General features: G+C 38.3%; 1 protein-coding gene across 1 annotated transcript; it reads right to left on the reverse strand.

Moving 5' to 3' along the window:
• Nucleotides 1-306: 306 nt before the first annotated feature.
• LOC149171623 (uncharacterized) lies at nt 307-1,538 on the reverse strand. Its single transcript, XM_089427533.1, has one exon. It carries the CDS (start codon nt 1,321-1,323, stop codon nt 634-636), a length of 690 nt encoding a protein of 229 aa, XP_089283659.1. The 5' UTR covers nt 1,324-1,538; the 3' UTR covers nt 307-633.
• Between the last annotated feature and the right edge of the window lie 19,679 nt (nt 1,539-21,217).

Raw genomic sequence — 21,217 nt, forward strand, 5'->3', positions numbered from 1 at the left:
AACCAACCGGCTTCCAAAGCAAATTTAAAACTTTCAAAGTACTATGTATAACTCTCATCAAATAATACCACACGGGGTGGAAAGTCCTTTAATGCAGCTGGGGTGTTTTCTATTGCTGATATTTTATATTTAAATAAATAGTGTGACTAATTTATAACAATGGTAAAGCACACTTTATAACTAGATATTTTTTTATGGTAAAGCACACTTTATTTTTTTCAATAACTAGATATTTACTTTTTTTTATTAGCACACTTTAATGAAAAACACATAAGCTACGAATCATGAATGGTGAGACCCAAAAACTAAATCAAATTAACATATAAAATGCCGATATCCTTATTAAATCGAAATTTTACTAAGACAGGATCTGAACTGAACTATTCAGCCTAGCTCACATACAACCACGTTGGAATATTCTCCCCGTAAGCCGCTGTGGTGTTAAAATCTCTTCTGCGATCAATATATGATACAAGTCTACAACAATTCTGGAAATTCCGCCGCACCGTTTTCCAACAGATTCAAAAAATGAAGTATTTTCCACGTTGAAATGTGAAGAAAATGTATGCTGCACCCAGATTTTGCAGCACAAAATTGAAGCCTTATACAGCCTTAATGAGTCTCTTGTGTTGATTACAAGAAGTCCGCCGTTTCCAAATTCCATCCCGCGGAAAACTCGCCGTCAAAGGACATGTCTTGGCTCACAAAATCTCTGTTCATATAATATTGCAGCTCGCTTGCTTCACATGCATCTTCATACAATTCAAACTGTTGATAAATTTCAAAGTTGTCTTCAAAGTGCCAGATTTCACTAAGTGATTTAAGATCCGGATTTTCCGGCAAACCCTCGAACGTTTCCTGTGGAGATTGCCAGATTTCGCCCTTAAAGTCGAGAAAGGGGCTCAGGGGAATGGCGAGCTCATCGTCTGAAGAGTCCATAATATAAACCATCTCAGCCCCCCAGTTTGAGGCACCTAAGCTTATGTCAACTGTTGACTTTGTTCCGTGCGCGTCCGAAGCAAGAGTTTCCCCTTCTTGGCCGCTAGAAATATCGGAAGACGTCGAGTTATACCAGGAATGTGAGGAGGGATTAGAAGTGAAAGGAGGCGTGCCAATCTCTTCCCCCAGGCTTTTCATGACTCCATTTACGACCTCCTCACTGGGAGCGTATACCTCTTCTTCCTGTAACAGGTTTTTGTCTAATACCAGCACATTATAAAGCCGATCCATTTCCTCGCCGTGGAAGCGTTTCGCCTCCTGGACGTCAGCGGAGACCGGCAGAGCTTCCAGCTCTCGGCCCCGTTTTTTGAGCGCCTGAGACATGATTGAAAGAAGGCCTTGGAGATTCGAGCACGGAACGCAGAGGTGGTGCAAAGACTAGATGAGGATGATAGATCGGCTGCAGCGAAGAAATGCTCTTACTACCACAAAATCTCTGTCTGAGTTGGCGGGAATTCAACAGTCTGGCATGGGAAGGGACCTTGGAAAATTGCTAAGTGCATGTATGACTCCTCGGGTTCCGCTATTTCCCGTATTTAAACACTGCCAAAGCGCTAGCTATTCAGTCAATTAGTGCGAACCTGTTGGTAGGGTGCCCATTTGGACCCAACATCTGGATTTTTCAATCATATGTCGAAGAATACCTTTCGAATAACGTTCTCCACCTCACAGCTGGAGGGCGGTGAGAGAGTAAACCCGAACCACCGAACTCTGACTTGACTCGCGTACCTTTTCGTTGGTTGGCGGATGGTGTGATACCAATCAGCGATGGCCACTGCAAGTCATTGGTGACCGGCAGTGTTTGAATTTCAAAACAAACCTCTCAAATGGACGGATTTCACATTTCTCATAGCGGTCAAAAAGATCTTGACCATTTTACATTTTTTTTAACTTTTGACGGGCAAATGACTTTGCGATGAGCAATTTAGTCCTCAAATTCCATCCCGGATGGATTTGGTTCGGATGAAGGTTTACCACATATGGTGCAGACTTCCGCATCTTTGACATGAATTTATTAATTATTAATTAAAAATGTATACTTTTCCAAAGCACCTTGTCTTTTATATTAAAAGTTTCTGACGCCTTGAATATTTGTGTATGGTCGGGTAATCCGATACTGCATCTGCACGAAAACAAAATGATCATTGCTTGCGACTATAGGCACACCCTCCGACCATACATGGCTAGCACTTTGTCCTAAGGTTCCGGAATCAATGTAACTGGACTTGGCCGAAAGAAAAGCATTCATGTAGTGATGGGCCATGACCAAGAGCCTGAGCGATAATGCCGCCTACCTCGATGGATCAGCTAATAGCCTAATACCATTCGGGCGGCCGGCTTAAATCAACAACTCAGGGACCGATCAGCACGATTGGATGACCAATCTAGTGCAAGAAAATAAGCGGCCCCTCGAGGTCGTGAGGAACCGGTGGACCAGTAGATGTGACGGATACGCAGTGATAAGTTTTCGTGGGCTATGGTTATGGTTGGCTATGCGATTAGGTTTGGAATTTGGATTTTTTTATTTTTAATATAATTTTTTTTCTTTTGGAGTTTTTATATTTTTGGTTAAATTTTGCTTTCAAGATTGACGTTTTTATAATAAATTAATTTTTCATCAATAAAAAATTGATTAAAAAATACAGTAATATTTGGTTTAATCTTAAAGTTTTATTGGGTGAAGTTCACGAGACCATGGTTCAAATCTCATTAAGTATAGTGTCCTGCTATGATCTCTGCTCAAGGAGTAGACTCCCCTTATCGGTGAGTCTCCACTCTTACTAAATCATAAGAATTTGGTATATCTGGCTTTATTAAATTTCAAAAGGTAAAATGACAATATAAACTATTAAATAACAACAAATACTATTATTTAATCTGGTATTTCTTTGTCTAATTAGTTTTCTTCTTGTTAACTAGTATGTGGCCTTTCTATTTAGTGTTCATACTTTATACTGAAAAAACGCTTTGAATTTTTTTTTACATAATTTTCCAGAAATTTTAGTCCTTAGATCAAGAAATAATTATCTCTTTTATAGTACACTAAAAGCAATTATAGGTCTTTCTTAGCTTGTGCAAAAAGATACACACCAAACCAAAACCATTTTCCTGTTATCTAATTTTTTTGAAAATTTATACTTGTTTCTACAAAGACAGGCACACACATACACACCAAAGTAGCACACACATGCACACCAAAGTGCTTTCCTCTTATTTTAAGCTTTTCAGAATTCACACTAAGGAATTTTCAGAATTCACACTTAGGAATTGTATTGGTTTGGATTTTGAAATATCGTTTTGCATCTCTGTTTCATGCAACTTCGATTTAACTTATGAAATTGTTTGCACCCTCTGGATATGCACACTTTTAGTTGTTCGGTAAATCTCTATGTTTTTGAATTGTCAATGCTTTGTGTTTTTCTGGCCTTCTAAAGATTAATTACTATTAGATTACAAACCTTTGGGTATTACCATGAAAGTCTTTCTTTACCAGTCAGCTTTCACGTAACAAGATTTTAAAGAGAAAAACTTATTACTTCAATATTCTAGAATTAACTGGATCAGTGCATAACGTTACCAAGTGTACACGTCTGAGTCAAATCATAACAACCCGTCGGCACCTTCAACCTGTGAGGTCCAATAATGTAAAACTTGCACAGAATCTTCCAATTGACAAAACTCTCATCCACAAATAAATAATATAACGTTTACCGATGGAGCCGAAAATGAACGGAGATTCCAAATCTATGCGCTGACGTGGTAATGAAATTGATAGGCATACGTGTATGCATTATTACGTAGTGGCGAGTCGCTACTCGCGTGTATAATTCGGCAAAGATAAATCCGTATACAGCCGAAGTTTATCTGTTTTACGTATTGGACGGTTTTTGTCACTACCTAAAATTTAGTAGGATTTTTTGGAATCATTTAACTTACCATCTCGTTCGTATACGTACAGTGGGCCATACATGGAAGAATTTGACAGGTAATTTGTTTGTGATGGGTGATTTGCTTATTAAATATAATTTAAAATTTTACAAAGTTATCACAATCTTACAAAGTCGTCAAAATTTTTATGTAGGATAAGAAAAGTGTGAAAACCATCCAATTTAACGGGTGATTCTGTTTTGAAATTCTAAGTGGGCTATTCTGTTTTGAAATTCTAATCCTAAGTGGGCTAGCCAAATTGTGATAGGAACTTAACGAAGATGCAATTCTGTTTTGAAATTCTAATCCTAAGTGGGCTAGCCAAATTGTGATAGGAACCAAATTGTGATAGGAACTTAACGAAGATGCAATCAATATTTTTTGGAAAGGGGCAGAGGTTTTTACTATAAAAATGTTGCTAAAATGAATTAAAAAATCAAAATGCAGTGGTTTTTAGCCACAGAGACACAGAAATCATGTACCTCGTGTTATGAGAACTGGACAATACCTTTTTGTTTTTGTTATTTTACTAAATTCTTTCATAGTGCGTGATCTTTAAAATATAAATTAAATATTTAATTTTAATTTCACATAAATAATATTAATTCCATGACCTCTATGATGTTAACATAATTAGTTTAACCAACCCTCTTATGCCAGATTAGTATTTTTTTTTTTTGTAAGTGTAGGTAGTGCCTTTCTTTTCTATTTATGATAAACAAGGAGACCAGATATATCGTTTTGATGGCCTCAACCTGTCCTGAAGGAAAACCAGGTCTGTTGGCCACCTCAATTTGTTATGAGCATTCCGAAAACAAAATTTCATGAGTCTTTCCATTCTGGCTATATGCACAATACACCTAAAACTACCTATTAAGCTACTAGCATGCATAAGACTGTGAAAATAAAAAGATGAGAAACCACATAAGAGGCTCAAGAGGATCATTCCTTTCTGGTGCCTGCATTCTGGTCCATTTCCATGGGAGTGTCCATTTGTTCCTCTTGATTTGGGTTAATACTAACCATCTTGGACAACAACTAAGACATCTCTTCCAGTTGTTGTTTTGTCTAATCATTATGACCTGGAAGTTTTTCATTTCTTTTTGCAAATTCGGCATACCGTTTGCGATTTTCGCCATTTCTTTCGCTACCTGTTCCAAAGCTTTTGCCAGGAGACATTTAAGAACCCAGTAGATATGAAGAGACTGTCTATACAAGGTCAGTCTTCCCCGCGTATTCCCTGGGTCTCGAATCATTTCAGCCTATTCTTCCGTCTCAGATTTCGACTGCTCCTCCAACACACTAGTTTCCATGTCTTGGATTATTCGTCGGATGTCTTCACTCGTGCCTTCCCGATATGCCCTTGCCGCTTCCTGAACTGCAGTCAGTGTAGACCTTCTCACTCTACTCTGGTTGCTTGGGATTTCTGTTGGTCGGCTGCCCTGGTTCCCTTGCCTTGGTCGTCCTCTGCCTCCACGTCCTTTGCCGCGACTCGGGCACGCCATCCTGATTTCTATCCTTTCCTGTTGACAATTATCAATCACCGGAATCAGATTTTCAAGTTTCCTATCATCCTCTCCCACTACAGTTTTCCTTTTGGGTATTCCTCTCTTTCTATTGCATTCACCACCATGTTTTTGGGTTTGACATTGATGACCATTATCAGGATACACGAGATGTATAAGACCCTCTGTCAGGCATATCAAATGGTGGGCTAAGGCCGTAATTTTTGAATCCCCTCTTTCCGGCTTCCCCTCTGCTTCTGTGGTGGATTGCTTACCATAGTTTCCCAAGTTTCTTCCTGGACTGTGCTCCCGGCTACAGTTTCCCCGTTCACCAAGAATCCCCCTCCAATTCTGACTCAATTTCCCCTCACAATGCATTGCAGAGGGGAGGGCGAACTCACTCCAACCCTTTTCTTCTACAGGGACTTCACATGAATTAAACTTATCCATTCTACCTACTGTAACAGAGAAAAGGGATACAGGGGTCTCAGGTTTCACATACCCGAAATCGCTAACCCCCCGGATGGCTCCTCCTGACTGCGCTGCGCTCTGCTCCTCCTTCGTCTCGCTTAGAGTAACCCTTCCTTTACACTCCGCCACCTTCATATAATGTCTCTTCACCAACCTTCTCCCTCTTCCATTACCGCTGCCACTTCTTCTAATCACCTGTAGTCCACCTCCCCCACTCCGATTTCTTGGGCTCTGCACTGACCTGCTACTCATTGCCTTGGCTGGAAGGGCGACTTCAACCCTGTGGTTACGTCCAGCTGTCCTTCCGTAATCATAATTACTCCTGCCACCCTCACCTATCTCATTACACATCCCGATCGGGAGCCATCTGTCCCTATTGCCTTTGTGTCGTGTCTTCATGATTGTCCCAGTTGAGAATCGTTCTTATCTGTTCTAATTCTAAGTCTTCTAAATGCATAGTCCATATACCATCCATTTTCCTTCCCTGTTCCTGGCATCCCCAGTTCACTAGAAAATCTGCTGCTCTGTTAGCCTCTCTTCTAACATGCTTAATTATCATATATTCAAATCTTTTTAGGATGATTCCCAGTTCTTATATTAGACTGGCCGTTCTCCAGCTCTGCGTAACTTTGTCCCATGAGGTCCCATTGTTAAGTTTTTTGATTACTTGTGTGACCATTTGGGAATCCCCTTCTACTTCCAGGTTACTATATCCGTTTCTAATAGCTATCTTTAATCCTTGACGCACTGCCATCAATTCAGTCTCATTATTACTCATAATGCCTCCATTGTATGAGTAGATCCATTTTGTTCTTCCTTGATCATCCCTAAAAGACCTTCGATCCCTACTGGGCCTGGATTTCCTTTAGAGGCTCCGTCAAAGTTTAACTTTATGAATCCAGTCGTGGGGTAGGAGAAATGCATGGTGCCATTATATCCTGTCCTGGGTTCTTTCCACATCTGTGGAGCCACCATCCCTTGATGCAGGTTTAGCTTCTTTAAAATTTGCTCTTCTTCCGGCGTTGTTTCCCAATCTTCTCGGTTCCAAGTATCTGCAAGTATTGTCTCACGAATACGACTAAAGGTTTTTCCCCAGACTTGATCCTTTGTCATCTCTTTGTTTTGGAAAGTTCTTCTGTTTCTTTCTTTCCAGATCATCCACATATTCATTCCTACTGCTAGGCTCCAAGCTCGCCTAACCACCGGGCTCATAAATTGTCCACCTCCCCAAATTTTAATAGTGTTTTTAATGTTTTGTTGATCTCTGTGGGTTTTTCCGAAGAGCTTCCTTACCTCTTCCCACTGTTGCTGAGCTTCCTTACATGAGTTAAGGAGATGTTCTTATGTTTCCTGTTTTTGTTTGCAGAGAATGCATCTAGGGGGGCCGTTTATGCCTCTCTTTTGGAGTTGATCCCAAGTCAGGATATGACCTTTGCTAACCAACCATATGAAGTGTGCCACTTTTGGCCACCAATTGTTATTCCATATTTGTTTCCAATTAACTGTTGTATGCTCTGGTTCTCTAGGGGATATAAGATGGTAAGCTTCTTTAATTGAAAAGTTTCCTTTTATTGTGTGTCCCCATCTCAGAATGTCCGGTCCAAATCTTATAGGTATTCTTCTTGTCTGCATTTCCTTTTGATATAATTCTTTTTGTTCTTCAACAATTTTATCCATTCATTCTTCCGAATTCTTCCAGATTCTCCATACTTCATCTTGGCTCTCCATCTTCCAAAAGTCCTTTACAAAATACATTCCCTTCTCCTCTACTTTTTGGCCAATATCTGTTAGGGCTTGCAGTCCATTTATTCTTTTTCTTTGTTTCTAGGCCTCATCCCAAAACTTGGCTGAGCTACCATCCCTGATTTCCCAAAAAGAATGCCTGGTTATTATTTCTTTGTTTAGACTGGCTAGGTTCCAGATTGTCGACCCTTTCGGTGTATCTCGTATTCTTAATATTTCCTTTGGTTTTGTAGGCATATTATATTTTTTTGTCCATATTCTTTTCCATAGGTCGGTTCCTCCATTCAACCAACGCCACCACAGCTTCGCACCCATTGCATGATTCAGGATATAGGGATCTCTAAGGCCCAATCCTCCCTCCGTCTTACTTTTCACCAAATCCTTCCAAGATACTAAAGACCATTATCTTTGATCTTTCTGTCCTCCCCATATAAATTTTTTGAAGATCTCTATCATCTTTGCACACACTCCTTTTGGGGCAGCCATTGTTGATAATTGATATATTGGGATTGATTGAAGGACTGCCTTAACTAAAAGAGCTCTTCCCGCAAAATTCAGAGTTCTGAAAGACCAATTAGCTAGTTTTCTAGCAATTTTCTCTATTGTATGTTGCCAATTTGACATCCTCAGGAGATTCAGGGCTAACAGAGTTCCGAGATATCTTGTTGGGAGTTCTCCTAAACGAAATCCCAGAGTTCTTGTTAATTTTTTTTTTTATGTTTCCAAAAGTGTTAAAAAAATAAGTGCAGGACTTGTCGTTGTTAATTTGCGTACCAGAAGCTGTCATGAAAAGGTCTAAAATTGCTTTGATTCTATGGGCCTCTCTGAGGAACACATTACAAAACAACATAATGTCATCTACAAATTGTTGGTGGGTGATGGGAAGGTTGTTACCCCATATTTGAATTCCCTTAAGCTTTCTTTCTCTTACTTCTTTTTTGATGTATCTTCCTAAGCCTTTTACAGCTATGATGAATAGGAAAGGAGACAATGGATCCCCCTGTCGGAGTCCTCTAAACGCTTTAAAAGGCTGGGAGGGGGTTCCATTCACAAGGATGGAGAAATTGGTTGAAGAGATCATGGCTGAAATCCATTCGATCCATCTACTACAGAAGCCAAAAGCCCTTAGAATTTCTTTCAGATACTTCCAATTTAGACGATCATAAGCTTTTGAAAGGTCAAGTTTAATTATCATCCCTGCTTCCTTTTTAACTTTTAGTGAGTGCACTACTTCTTCGCAGACCACAAGTCCATCCAGGATTTGTTGACCTTCAACGAAGCCTATTTGTTCCGGGGAAATAATGCTAGATAAGATAGGCTTGAGTCTTTTAGCCAGTAGGGTAACTATTATCTTATATATCACATTACAGAGAGCAATAGGTCTAAAGCCCTGGGGGACTTCAGACCTAGTTTCCTTAGGAATTAGAGATAAGAGAGTTGAGTTTAGGCTTGTACTTACCTTCTGGGTCCTTCTTGATTCTTCCACCACGTCCAATATGTCTTGGCCCAAGAAGTCCCATCCTGCTTGATAGAATTCCACCTTGAATCCGTCAGGGCCTGGGGCTTTATTCTTTTTCATCCCTTTCATTATCTCCTCTACTTCTTCCAAAGTGGCTGCCCTCATCAGGGCTAGGTTTTGTTCTCTAGTTATCTGACTCAGGATCTCTTTACATATTCTTTCAATAGATTCTCCACGTACTACATTGGGTTCAGTGAGGAGGTCCTTGAAATGCTTCACCAAGACTTGTTCTATTTCCTCATACTGTGTAACTCTTGTCCCTGTTTCATCTTTAATAGAGAGAATTCTATTTCTATGCTTTCTTTGGATCATTGCTTGGTGGAAGAAATTTGTATTCCTTTCCCCTTCTCTTAACCAATTTACCCTGGATTTTTGTCTCCATAAGATTTCTTCTTGTTTTCGCCTCTCTTCCAATTGTCCTATCAGTATCCCTTCCTCTCGGGCCAAGTCATCGCTTCTACCTGTGTTTATTATTTCTTGTTGTATTTGCTTCATCTTTTGCTCTAGATGCTGCTGATCTTTGAGTATATGTCCAAATTCCTCCTTATTCCATTTCTTGATGTTACCTTTTAGTTCTTTTAGTTTCATCTGGAATGTTTGCATTCTGTTTCTTCCTTTCTGACTACTTTGTTTCCACCATTCTTCTACTTTTTTCATAAAATTTTTATCCTTGAGACAAAAGGCTTCGAACCTAAAGGGCTTTCTCTTAGGGCTAGCTTTAATGTCCAGTTCCGCTTTAATCGACCAATGATCCGATCCCATTCCAGGAAGAATCACAGCTTCAATGAAAATATCCCAATTTATGATTTGTTCTGACATTAGGAAGCGATCAAGTCTGGAGGCGATCTGGTGTCTGCCTCCCCTCCTATTATTCCATGTATGTATTCCGTTTGTTGTCTGTATGTCTACAAGCCTTTGTTCTGCTATCCAATCTCCAAAGGCTTCCATGTCTGCCTCAGTTCTTCTGAGCCCACCCTTTTTTTCGTTTAATGATTTTATCATATTGAAATCCCCTCCCACTATCCAAGGTGACGCTAGATACAGAGATCGCATGACTGCCAGGTTGTGAAGGAAAACCCTGTGTTCATTCTGTATATGGGGTCCATATACATTAGATAGGAGGATCCATTCTTGAGAGCCTAGAATTCTGAATCTACCTGAGAGGATGCGTGGTATGCTGGTCCGGTCTTCAAATTGGACTTCCTCTGGGTTCCAGAGGATTGATACTCCTCCTGCACTGCCTGTCGCATCTTGACCAATGACCTCGTAATGCGACCTGAGATTGTTCATCATTTCTTTTAGTTTGCTTTCTCTTACTTTTGTTTCTTGGATTAGCACTATGTTTGGTTATCTCTTTTGGGACTCTCCTTCAGATATATTTGTTTTCCCTTACTGTTTAGCCCTTTGATATTCCAGCTTGTAATAATTATTTCAATAATTTGAGGGGCTGTTGGAAAACCTCCGACAATGGTACAACTTTTCCTGAGTTCACCAACATATCTCCTACCATTTGGATGGTCTCAGTCATAGGTCTCCTTCCTCTTTTCCTTCCGCCCTTCCCTGTAATTCCTGTTTCAATGTTCTGATCTCCTTGTGATCCAAGGTGCTCTAGTTGCTTTGCTATCCATCTCCCTCGTTTTTCTTTGTAACTTTGGAACATATCTTTGTAGAGTTGTTTCTGGTCTTCTGGTATGAACCATTCATCCAGGTGCTTCCATTCATGTAGAAGTTTTCTCATGATCTGTTCCTCCTCACCTTCTTGTTCCTACTGAGAATCTATTTCCATTTGGATCCGTTCTTGCTCCCTATCTCCCTTCTCTCCCTCTTTTTCCAATTCTATATTATTCAGTTCCTTCTTTTATTTTTTGTTTTCTTTATGGATTTCTCCTATTTCTTCTTCCTCTTCTTCACCTTCCGCTTCCATTTCCAAATCTCGTAGGATCTCAAACTGATTCTGGATTTTCTGATTGCCTTCTGGATGAGAGGGATTTAGTTTGGTTTTTATTTTTTGGGATCTCCTTCTTCTCTGTACTTCTGCAAACCCTCCCCTATTTCCTTCATTCGTCTTCCTCTCCTGCTATGTACTTGTCTTTTCATCCGCCTGATTTTTAGGAGTGTTGACTTCATTCATCGTACATTGTTTAAACAAATGGCCATACTCATGGCACCGTCTACACCTGAATGGGATGTGTTCGTAATCAACTGGCTGTTGCCATACATCATCATGATATTCTATTTCAATATGATCGGACAGTGGTTCTATGATATTCATATATACACAGATCCTGGCGTATGATGTATATCTACCTCTCTTGGTGGTTTTTGCTACCTTCACAAAGGTCCCGATTGAGTTGCCAATTCCTTCTAAAATCTATGGATCCCAAAATTCAATCGGGAGTCCAAATAGCCTGACCCACACTGGTGCTGCTAACATTTTTTCTTTTTCCGGGTTGTAACACTCTTCCCATTGCCTCATGAATAGTCCTGCATTATTAAAGAAGTATGGACCCTCTTCAAATATTCTCTCCTTATCCTCCAGATTTGCAAATATTACTGTGAAAAACCCCTTTGCCCCTAATTTAAGATCTATATGCCCTTTGGGTTTCCACTTCTGTTGTATCCATTTCGTCAAATCTTTCTCAGACGGCCATGTTCCTACAAACTTGCAAATAAGTGTGTGGTCTTTCATATATCCTCTGTACTCCTCTAATTTATTATTAGGAACTACGAACCTGGGTTTTTTGGTTTCCCTCGGTAGACATCTGTTCCCTGTCCTCGCTTGCCATATTGCTCCCATCACCGGCGCGTCCCTGCCGTGATTCCCCGGCCCACCATTTGCTCCAATTCGACTTGATTCCCTTGTTGTGATTTCTTTGTAGGAGAGGATCTCTCCCCCCTCGCTTGCTTCAATCATTCCTTCCAGTCGATTCTGATCTCAGTGGCTTCTTCTTTTATTTTTCTTGATGGTGTGTTGATACTTGATTCCGCAGGTGGGTATGGGATCCCCTGCACCTTTTCGAGAGCAGGTTCACCTGGGGTTGCCTGTTCCCAAACCCTAACCCTAACCATGCCAAACTATCATTTCATGAATATTAGATTATTTCAATTAAAGTTAGTTTGGAGAGTGTAACGCTAGCAAAGTCACCCTACCCCAACCGTAAGTCAATTCTAAATATTACAAAAGGAAACTTTAGTTGAATAAGTGGCCATCTTATACATTATTTTAAACATCTCCGTGTTGAATATATATATTTCGTATCTTATCTCGCAAGTAATGTGGGTTTCTAGGTTTTGTTGTATTTCTTTGACTTTCATTACCATGGGATTCTATGCTTCATGTTGGGTACATGCAACTCCCCTTATTAGATTCTTCTTCATTTCATTATGACAAATATGTTGTGGAAACATTTAACTTATAATTATATACGTCGTTAATTCATCGTCAATGCCTTGACTGCAGTAGCACATAGAGGTAAGTACTATAACTTTGGATGGAAGCAAGTGTTCGACCTTGCAGCGAGTCAAGTGAGATGCATGGGGGTTCTAACACATGGAGGGGAGAAGGAAGTGTGTCCCTTAGAATCTTGTAATAGTACGCAGCCTGAAAGGAAAACACGAGCAGAATTACATCACAAGTTGAAAAGCATAATAGTCCACAAACCAAACTGACTAGTTAAACCAAAAACATGTCTGCAACAAGATTCATACAATTGCATACAAAATAGTTCATAAAAAAGGCGTAAGTTAAATAACATACGTTGCTAAAGAAACCATAATAGTCCAACTACAATAACAACATATGCATGAAAATGTGTTGGCTTTGTTATACATTATTAAGTGAAAGTTTATCTATACATACACCATTGACAGCCACTAGCCCCAATAGTGGAACATTACAGTCAACACCACCTGCTCCTCCAAATAGACGTGCTCGCTCTGCACTATGGAGAAGCCAAGGCTCGTCACAATACTCTCCTAGCCTTCTCTAAGCAGTGCCTAGTGTTATAGCTCCAAACCTCACCCTTGATGTTTGTGATGCTGCACTCGTGGCCTAGGGCAACCCCTCCTTCCAGACTTAGTCCAAATATTCAAAAAACAATGTTTTACTCCCTATACGCGACATTTCCTGAGCTAAACGCGTGTGTACGCGGGTCTGTGTATACCCAACCGACGTATATGTCTTAAAACACTTAAAAAAATTAAAACTCCTTATTTTTGGGTGGAGATCGTGGGTTTTACCTGCTGATTACCTATTAGTGCCCGTATCTCAACTGTTCCCAATGAATTCCCAACTAAAAAACTACTTTGGGAGAAGTATAAAAAGGCTTCAATGGGAAGGCCTAAGGGAGGAGAGAATAGAGAGAAAGATCACTCTACTGAGATTTTCCCTGATCAGGTCTGAAGATCCTTGTGCTTCTAGCACTTCCCCCATTTACAGGAAACCCTTTTTTCCTTGTGTGATGATGTCTTTCTACTTGAGAGATCATGGAGTAAGTCATGGAAGGAGTTTGTTGAAGGCTTGGGACTGGACGAATCTGGAGGATGGTTCCACTTGGAGCTTGCGAAAGGACGAATCATGTGAAATCATTCCTTTCTGTACTTTAGTTATTCATAATAAAAGTAACACTTTTCTTGTTCCTGATATAGATCTTCTTCATGTTCATGATGTCAATGTTATAATTCATATGTGAATGGTTGTTTTCAATTGTATAACTAACTACCTTTCCTTATGTTATGAAGATGATTTCTTTATGATGCTTGGTCAATATACTGTTGTACTTTCTGGAATTGTTTGTTTTGCAGGTTGAAGGACTAAAAGGAACTCAAAGAGGGTTTGGACCCTAACTGGATCTTCTCAAACGAAGGACCCTCAGGTGCACCCCTTTTTCGTATAGTTTGTTTATATTAGCATCATGGCTGTATGGAATGTGTGTTTCTCTCTGTAAATAACCTCTGATCTGCTAGGGTATCAACCCAAGACCCTAGGGGAATTTATCCCTTAACATAATTGGCGACTCCACTGGGGACAACAGTATTGTTGTTCCTAGTTTGGGTTTATTCAAGCCAATCAGGGCTCAGCTGTCTGTTTGCTTGTTGTTACTGTGTAGTCTGTTCCTGTAGGAACTTGAATTGTAAGTTTGATCAGTTTCTTCAGATTGTTTTTTGTTTTTTCTTGAAATCTTTTATATATGTTGTTTTTCCAGTTTACAAAAGCGTATATACACATGTTTCCTTAAGTAAACCTGCGTATATGCATGTTTCCTTAGGCTGAGTCACGTATACACACAGCTGTGCACTAACACAGTCGCATATATCTTGTAATTTTCAAGATTTTTCAAATCTTTTTGTTTCTGAAGGTCTGTCTGCTGGTTTGATTCAGTCCTGAACAGTTACTTTTCTGTGTCAGTCTTTAGTTTTACAACAAGTATCTGATTTCAAATTCTCTTTGATTGTGGAAAGTGTTGGTCTTATTTGTTTTTGCAAGCGTCATCGTTTTTGTTTAAGCACGCAAGATTTCTTGTTGGGAATCTTGGCTGCTCTGATTCCTCAGGGCAGGAAGATTGATCTCAATCTTTGTGTCAAATCTTGTTTTGGTGACCTTTTTGTTTGCTTGTCGAAACTACATTTTTGTGACCATCTACTTTTCTTGCTTTCCGAAAGTTGTTGATTGACACTTTCTTGAAAATTGTCTTTTTGATCTTTTGGTCTTTGTTGCCAAGCTCTTATTGCTGCTTTTGATTGTTAAGAGCATCTCGAAACACATTTTTTTGTTGAGTTTTCATCCATTTTGTGTTGTCAGCTTGCAAAGTGTTTTGTTGCCAATTTTTCAATCGTAAAGTTTCAGTCTTGTTGAGAGCACTTTTGAAAAGAAGTTTTTGTTTTTGCTTTTGAAGAAAACTTCTTGAAAAACTTGGTTTTGCTTTCTTGAACTTTATTTTGATTTAGTTTCTTTTAGTGAATGAAAGTGCATTTTTGTTTGTCTTGAAACTTGCTTTTAGTGTAGAGACGAAAATGAGCATTAGCAACTCATATTCCATCTAAACATTTTAAGTGGAAAATTAGTATTGATAAACAAGTTACTTTCATTTCTTGATTTAGAGTAGTCTTAAGTCTTGCATCCGCATGTACTCATTGCATTAGGATAAATTTGCACATCTTTTTAGGACATTCATAGTTTGTTAATTTTTGTGAGTGTGAAGCTTGAGTAAAAGAAAAGAAAAGAAAAATTTGTTGCTTTCTTTGAAGTTCCTCTGAACCTAGTAGAAATTTCTTTCATCGAAGAACAAAATGAGTGCATTTGCATATAGTTTGGTTTTTATTAATTTCTTTTGCGTCAAAACACCACAAGTTTCATTTCCGCTTATCCCTTGACTTAAGAACAACCCATTTAAAAACAAGCGCTAATTAAAATATACTAGAACTTTTCATAATTGTCAGGTTAGACACACCAACAAGTTTTAGAATATTTTAGGGCCTTGGATTAGGCGAGTGGAGAGAAAACTCTCCAAGGCCATTTAAACTGTAAAACATAGGAGTCTGAATAGTGAGTGAAAATCCAATAGTGTTAGGAAGACCAGTGAAGCTCCGGATCTGGGAGTTAAGCATGAGGGTTTTTGAAGATAAGGAAGAGAGATACCCCCTCTCCTACTTGTCGGATCTAACCTCAAGACTGTTCTGCCTGGCTTTTGATACGAGTTGGTAACCTTAGTTTCTACTCCTAGGGATCTACATAGGTGGTTGCGGAGGGGAATCCCGTGGCACTTGAGGTCGACGTTGTATCACTCTCAACGGTACTACTGGAGGGCACCCTTGCGAAGCTTGGGGGCTTGCACTGGCGCAGGCTGTTGTTAGGAGGTCAGCGTAACTTCCTTTGTTACCTTCGCTAGTAGGACTGGGATGTCATTATCCCAGACTATCTTCAGAAGGCCCCTTACTTCACTTTCTTGTATTTTGGTGTCCGGTCCTAATCACCCGGAGCGGAAATACTTGGAAGTTGTTTGACAGGCTGACTTCTTTTGGGGACCTTTTAGTGAGTGCTCTTTGCTCCTTGTATATAGTTGGCTTTAGGTATTTTTGTCTAGTCACTTTTTGGAATTTGTATCTTGAGTGACTGACTTGCCACTCCGCCGATCTTGAAAGGCATTTGGCCATCCTTTCAAAAGTTGTAGAGTTGCCTCCTCAAGGGCAAAGGTTTTGATTGCGTATCTATCTTCCTTGAAAAGTAATTTCTACATTCTCGTAAGGGAAGGGTCTACAAATTAGTTAGATATGGCCAATATTCCTGTGGAAACCAACCAAGGTACCCTCCCAAAAGGGGATCCTTGTGCTTTTCCTTTCTTTGGAAACGTTGGTACTCCCTTGATGGCCACTTTGAATATTCCTGGATTGAATGTTGGACTACCAGTTTGGCTGTGGTCCACTCCGAATATTCCAAATGTTCTTGAAGCTTCTCAGATGAATGCTTTATTTCAGGGGCATCACATGGGTGCTAATTGTTCATCTTATTTCAAAGAGAAATATGGGATTCCTTCTTCTCCTCCTTCTTGTAACAAGAAATCTAAAAAGATGAGAAAGAGAAAGTTAAAGAAGAAGAATAGTTTTATCCCTTCATCATCAACCTCTGCAAGTCATGTTGGAGATGAGCCTTCAGCCACTGCGAGTCATGATGGGGGCACAAGTACAGTCACTGCAAGTCATACTAGAACTTCATCATCAACCTCTGCTAGTCATGTTGAAGATGAGTCTTCAGCCGCTGCGAGTCATGCTGGGGGCACGAGTCTAGTCACTGCAAGTCATACTAGAAAAGAGTCACCGACCTATGCAAGTCATGTTCAGGACTCTGCGCAAACCACTGCTAGTCATGTTGGCGAAATGGAGGTTGATAAGAAACTTGGACATAGAAGTTTTAAACCTAAGTTCCCTTGTAAGATATGCAAGGGAGACCATCTTACTCATTTATGCCTTGGTATTCCAGAGGTTCAAAGGATATGGTCTGAGTCTAAAAGTACTTCTACTCCTAGATCTGATATGGTTTCTCATCAATCCCATCAACCATTGGTTGATAATGTGGTTAAGTCAGTGCAATCTCTCGCCGATTACACTCCTTCTTTGGGGGGTGAAGTGCCCAACAAAAGAGTCTGTTTGATTTCTATTGCAGAGTCTTATGGTATAGGGGGCATTCCGGCTGCTTCGAATGTTCCCCCTCCAAGTTCTAGGAGTGTCTCCTTTGATTGGGATAGTCTTGTCAAGCCTCGTCTTCCTTCCACTGCACCTTTCCAAATAAAGGTCAGGGTTAATTCCAAAAATTTCTATCATTGTATGGTGGATGAAGGATCCTCTACAAGTATTATATCCTCTTTGACTTGGAAAGCTTTGGGTTCCCCAAAGTTGTTGACAACTCAGAGTCAGTTGTTGGCCTATGACAGAAGGCCTGGTGAATCTATGGGTGTTCTTCCTCAATTGCCTATCACTTTAGGTGGGAAGACTGTCTTAATCGATATGATGGTGGTTGATAGCCCTTTAGACTCTAATATGCTACTTGGGCATGATTATGTCTATGCTATGAATGTTGTGGTGTCTTCACTCTTTCGAGTAATGTGCTTTCCTCATAACGGGAATATTGTCACTATTGATCAGCTTGCATCTGATAATTACCACCCTAATTCGACTTTACTGCAGAATACCCCTTGGTTTGTTCCAAGTGTTCAAGTAGAGTCTACCCCGCCATGAGTGAATTATGTGGCATTGAATCCTCAATGTTCAAACGCTTCTGAGAAGGATCCTTTGACTTATTATTCTCCTTCTTGTGACTTGGTCCTGACAGTTGATCGAGAGATTCTTCCTATAGGGACATGGGACCCTTTAATTCCCTCTTTTGATCCTTGTAGTTCTCATGGTTTTCTAGAACTTGATTTTCTTGGGATCGGTATATGAGACAATCCAGTGAATGATATCTACACATGGGAAGGTGGGGTACCTGCATGCAACCTTGTACAAGCGTGACTTGTGAATGCTGACATAAACTTGTCAATCTTCCATATATTTCTTAAAACTACCTGTAAATATGTCCTTTATTTCTTTCCATGTAATCTTCATGTCCTTCTCTATGAACAACTGTGTGTCTTCATAGATGGGAAAGTTCATCGGCACCTGTTCAAGTGTTGCTCTCTACAGTATCCTTTGATCGAGCCCTCTTGGAAACAATGATGTCTGTACTGTTGAGAGACTGCTCAACAACTGATGTACCGGGAGACAGAGAAGACACTCACAAAAAGCAAATGTCAGCTTAAAACAAAAAGCACTTAAATGACCAATCATGAACAAATTGGGTGACTGTTGGGCAAGATTGCGTAGTTGTGATTCTAAGAGGTGAGGGATTATCCATTGGATCTACGCATTGCGCAGTCCCAGCTACCAGTGACAGGTATTGATGACTGGAACTACACAGAGTGCAGTCTAGTGAATCTTGTTGTGGAATATAACTGCGCAATGCATAGTTTAGTACGACTTGATACTATTGTGCAGTCCCAGTGGGCAATACTAGGGAATGACTCCCAGAAATGCAAAAAGTGCAGATGAAGCTATTGAATGACAACCTCTGTGCAATTCCTAGAGCCAAGGCAGAGCCTTGAGTTCTAGAAATGCATAGTGCATGCTGGCAAGAGCGGGCGGGGCGGGGCGGGGCGGCCCGGGGGTGGCCCTGCGCGGGTGGAGGAGGCCATGGAGGGGGCGGGGGGAGGTAGGGGAAGGCGGAGGGGGCAGGGGGAGGGCGGGGGGGGGCGGGCAGGGGGCGGGGTGGGCGGTAGTTTTGGTTTTAAAAATTTTATTATGTTTTTAAAATATTAATTTAAAAAAAAATTTATTAATTTTTTAAATTTTAAATTAAAAAATTAAAATTTGTTTTAAATTTTTTTTTTTTTTTTTTTTTTATGATTTATATTTTGAAATAAATAAAATATTGTTTTGAAACAAAAGTTATAAAAAAAACTAAAATTTAATTTTGATTAAAATATTTTAATAATTTTTTTTTATTAATTTTGTTTTTATTAATTTTTTTTAATAAATTAAAATTTAATAATTTTTATTGCTACGGTTTAATGAATTTTTTCTTTCAAAAAAAAAAAAAATTACATTTAAAAAAAAAATTATCTTTAATTTTTTTTTGTTTGTTTTTAAATAAATAATGAAAATCTAATAAAAATTTTTATTTATTTATTTATTCTTAAATCAAAAAGACTTTTTTTTGTAAGTTGAAAATGTTCTTTAATTTTTTTTATTTTTTTATTGAAAAATACCTATATTTTTAAAATTTCGATTTTTTTTTTAGTTTTTTTTTTTTAATAATTTGAGCTTATTTTTGTCTTTTTATTTTTTTCTACATGTTTTTAATACTAATTTTACTAGTTTTTAATTTTATTTTTTTGTTAATTTTCTATTTTTGTTTAATCTAGTTTGTTTTTTTTTTTCTTTTTTGGGCTAGTTTTTGTTAATGATTTTTTTAATCTTTATATTTTTACTTACTTAAATTTATATATATAAATTTTTTATTTTTTTATTTTTTTTTTCCAAATTCTTTTATGATTAAACATTTTTTTTTTTTTAATATTTTTTATTTATATTTTGTCTCATATATATGTATTTTTACATTTATTTTTTCAGTAATCATCATTTTAATATTAATTTCACTAATTTTTATTTTTTATTTTTGGTTAATTTTCTTTTTTTTTAAATCTAGTTTGTTTTTAATTTGAATTTTTTTTAGTTTTTTGTTAATGTTTTTTTTTAATTTTTCTATTGTTACCTATTTAATTTTATAGTTTTTTAAATGTGTTTTTTCTTTTTTTCCCAAATTTTTTTATGGTTTACATATTTGTTTTTTCCCCAATTTTTTTTAGATATGTTTTTTTTACTATTTATTTGTTTATAATTTGTAATTTTTTTCTAGTTTTTTAATTCTTATTTTTTATAGGTTAATTTTGTTTTGTTGTTTTTTTTTTACATTTTACATTTTTATGATTGATTTTATTTTTGATGTTTGATTTTTTTTGTTTTGTGTTTTTTATTTTATGTTTTGTTTTTAGTATATATTTTTATTTATGTTTTGTTATTTTTATTTTTTATTTTTTTGTTTTGTGTTTTTTCATTGTTTTAATTTTAATTTTAATTTTAATTTTTATTTTAATTTTTTGAAATTTTAATGTTTTTCGGGGTCATGATAAAATATTTCATGTTATTATTTTGAAATGTTGAAATTTCACCCTTGAAAAAAAAATTGTTATCCCAGCATCAACACTTTTCGTTTTGAGGGTGTTTTTTTGCACAAAATTTACCATTGAGAAAAAAAAATGTTATTCGATCATCAACACTTCGTTTTGAGGGCGTTTTTTGGACAATTTTTGCACCAAAAATTGGTTTTCACCGTCATTTTTAAAACATGTTGAAATTTTAGCTTGGAAAAAAAAAGGTGTTATTCCAGCATCAACACTTTTCGTTTTTAGCACTGTTTTTGATATTTTTTCGGGGTTTTTTGGCCAGAGTTCCCGTTTTGAGTTTATAGTTCCCGTTTCAAAGCTTACATTGTTTATTGTGTCCCTGTACTGTTTGGTGATGTCTTTGTCGAGGCGAACTCTTGCCACTATGGCTTTTGGTTATATGGTTCTGAAACCTATGTCTAGATCATCCTCAAGCATGCACACCACTATCCTGAGCATGGCTAGACCACTTATGTACTTCTGCATGGTCTCTACACTGAGCTGCAAGTTATCACTTGTGGCTTCGCGCATCAACTGGTGTATGTACTTGTCGACCTCCAGCATGACTTAGTTATTCTTCATGGCTTGGGTGAGGGTTCCGAGGGAAGGGATCTTATGCATCCACACTATGACATCTAGACTCATGGAAAACTGTGCATAGGAATCCCCAATGATAGTGATGAGTGGAGGAAGTTGCTCATAGTTCTAGATCAACATCTGAATCCATGCTTTGTCTAGCTTAGCCTGTGGCTTAATCCTCTTATGCAAGTAAAGTGGGCCCCCCTTGTACCTCATTGTCC

The sequence above is a fragment of the Pinus tabuliformis genome, chromosome 4_2 (assembly GCF_031772625.1).
Source record: "Pinus tabuliformis cultivar Carrire ecotype Pingquan chromosome 4_2, CPIR1, whole genome shotgun sequence".
Classification (NCBI taxonomy): Eukaryota; Viridiplantae; Streptophyta; class Pinopsida; order Pinales; family Pinaceae; genus Pinus; species Pinus tabuliformis.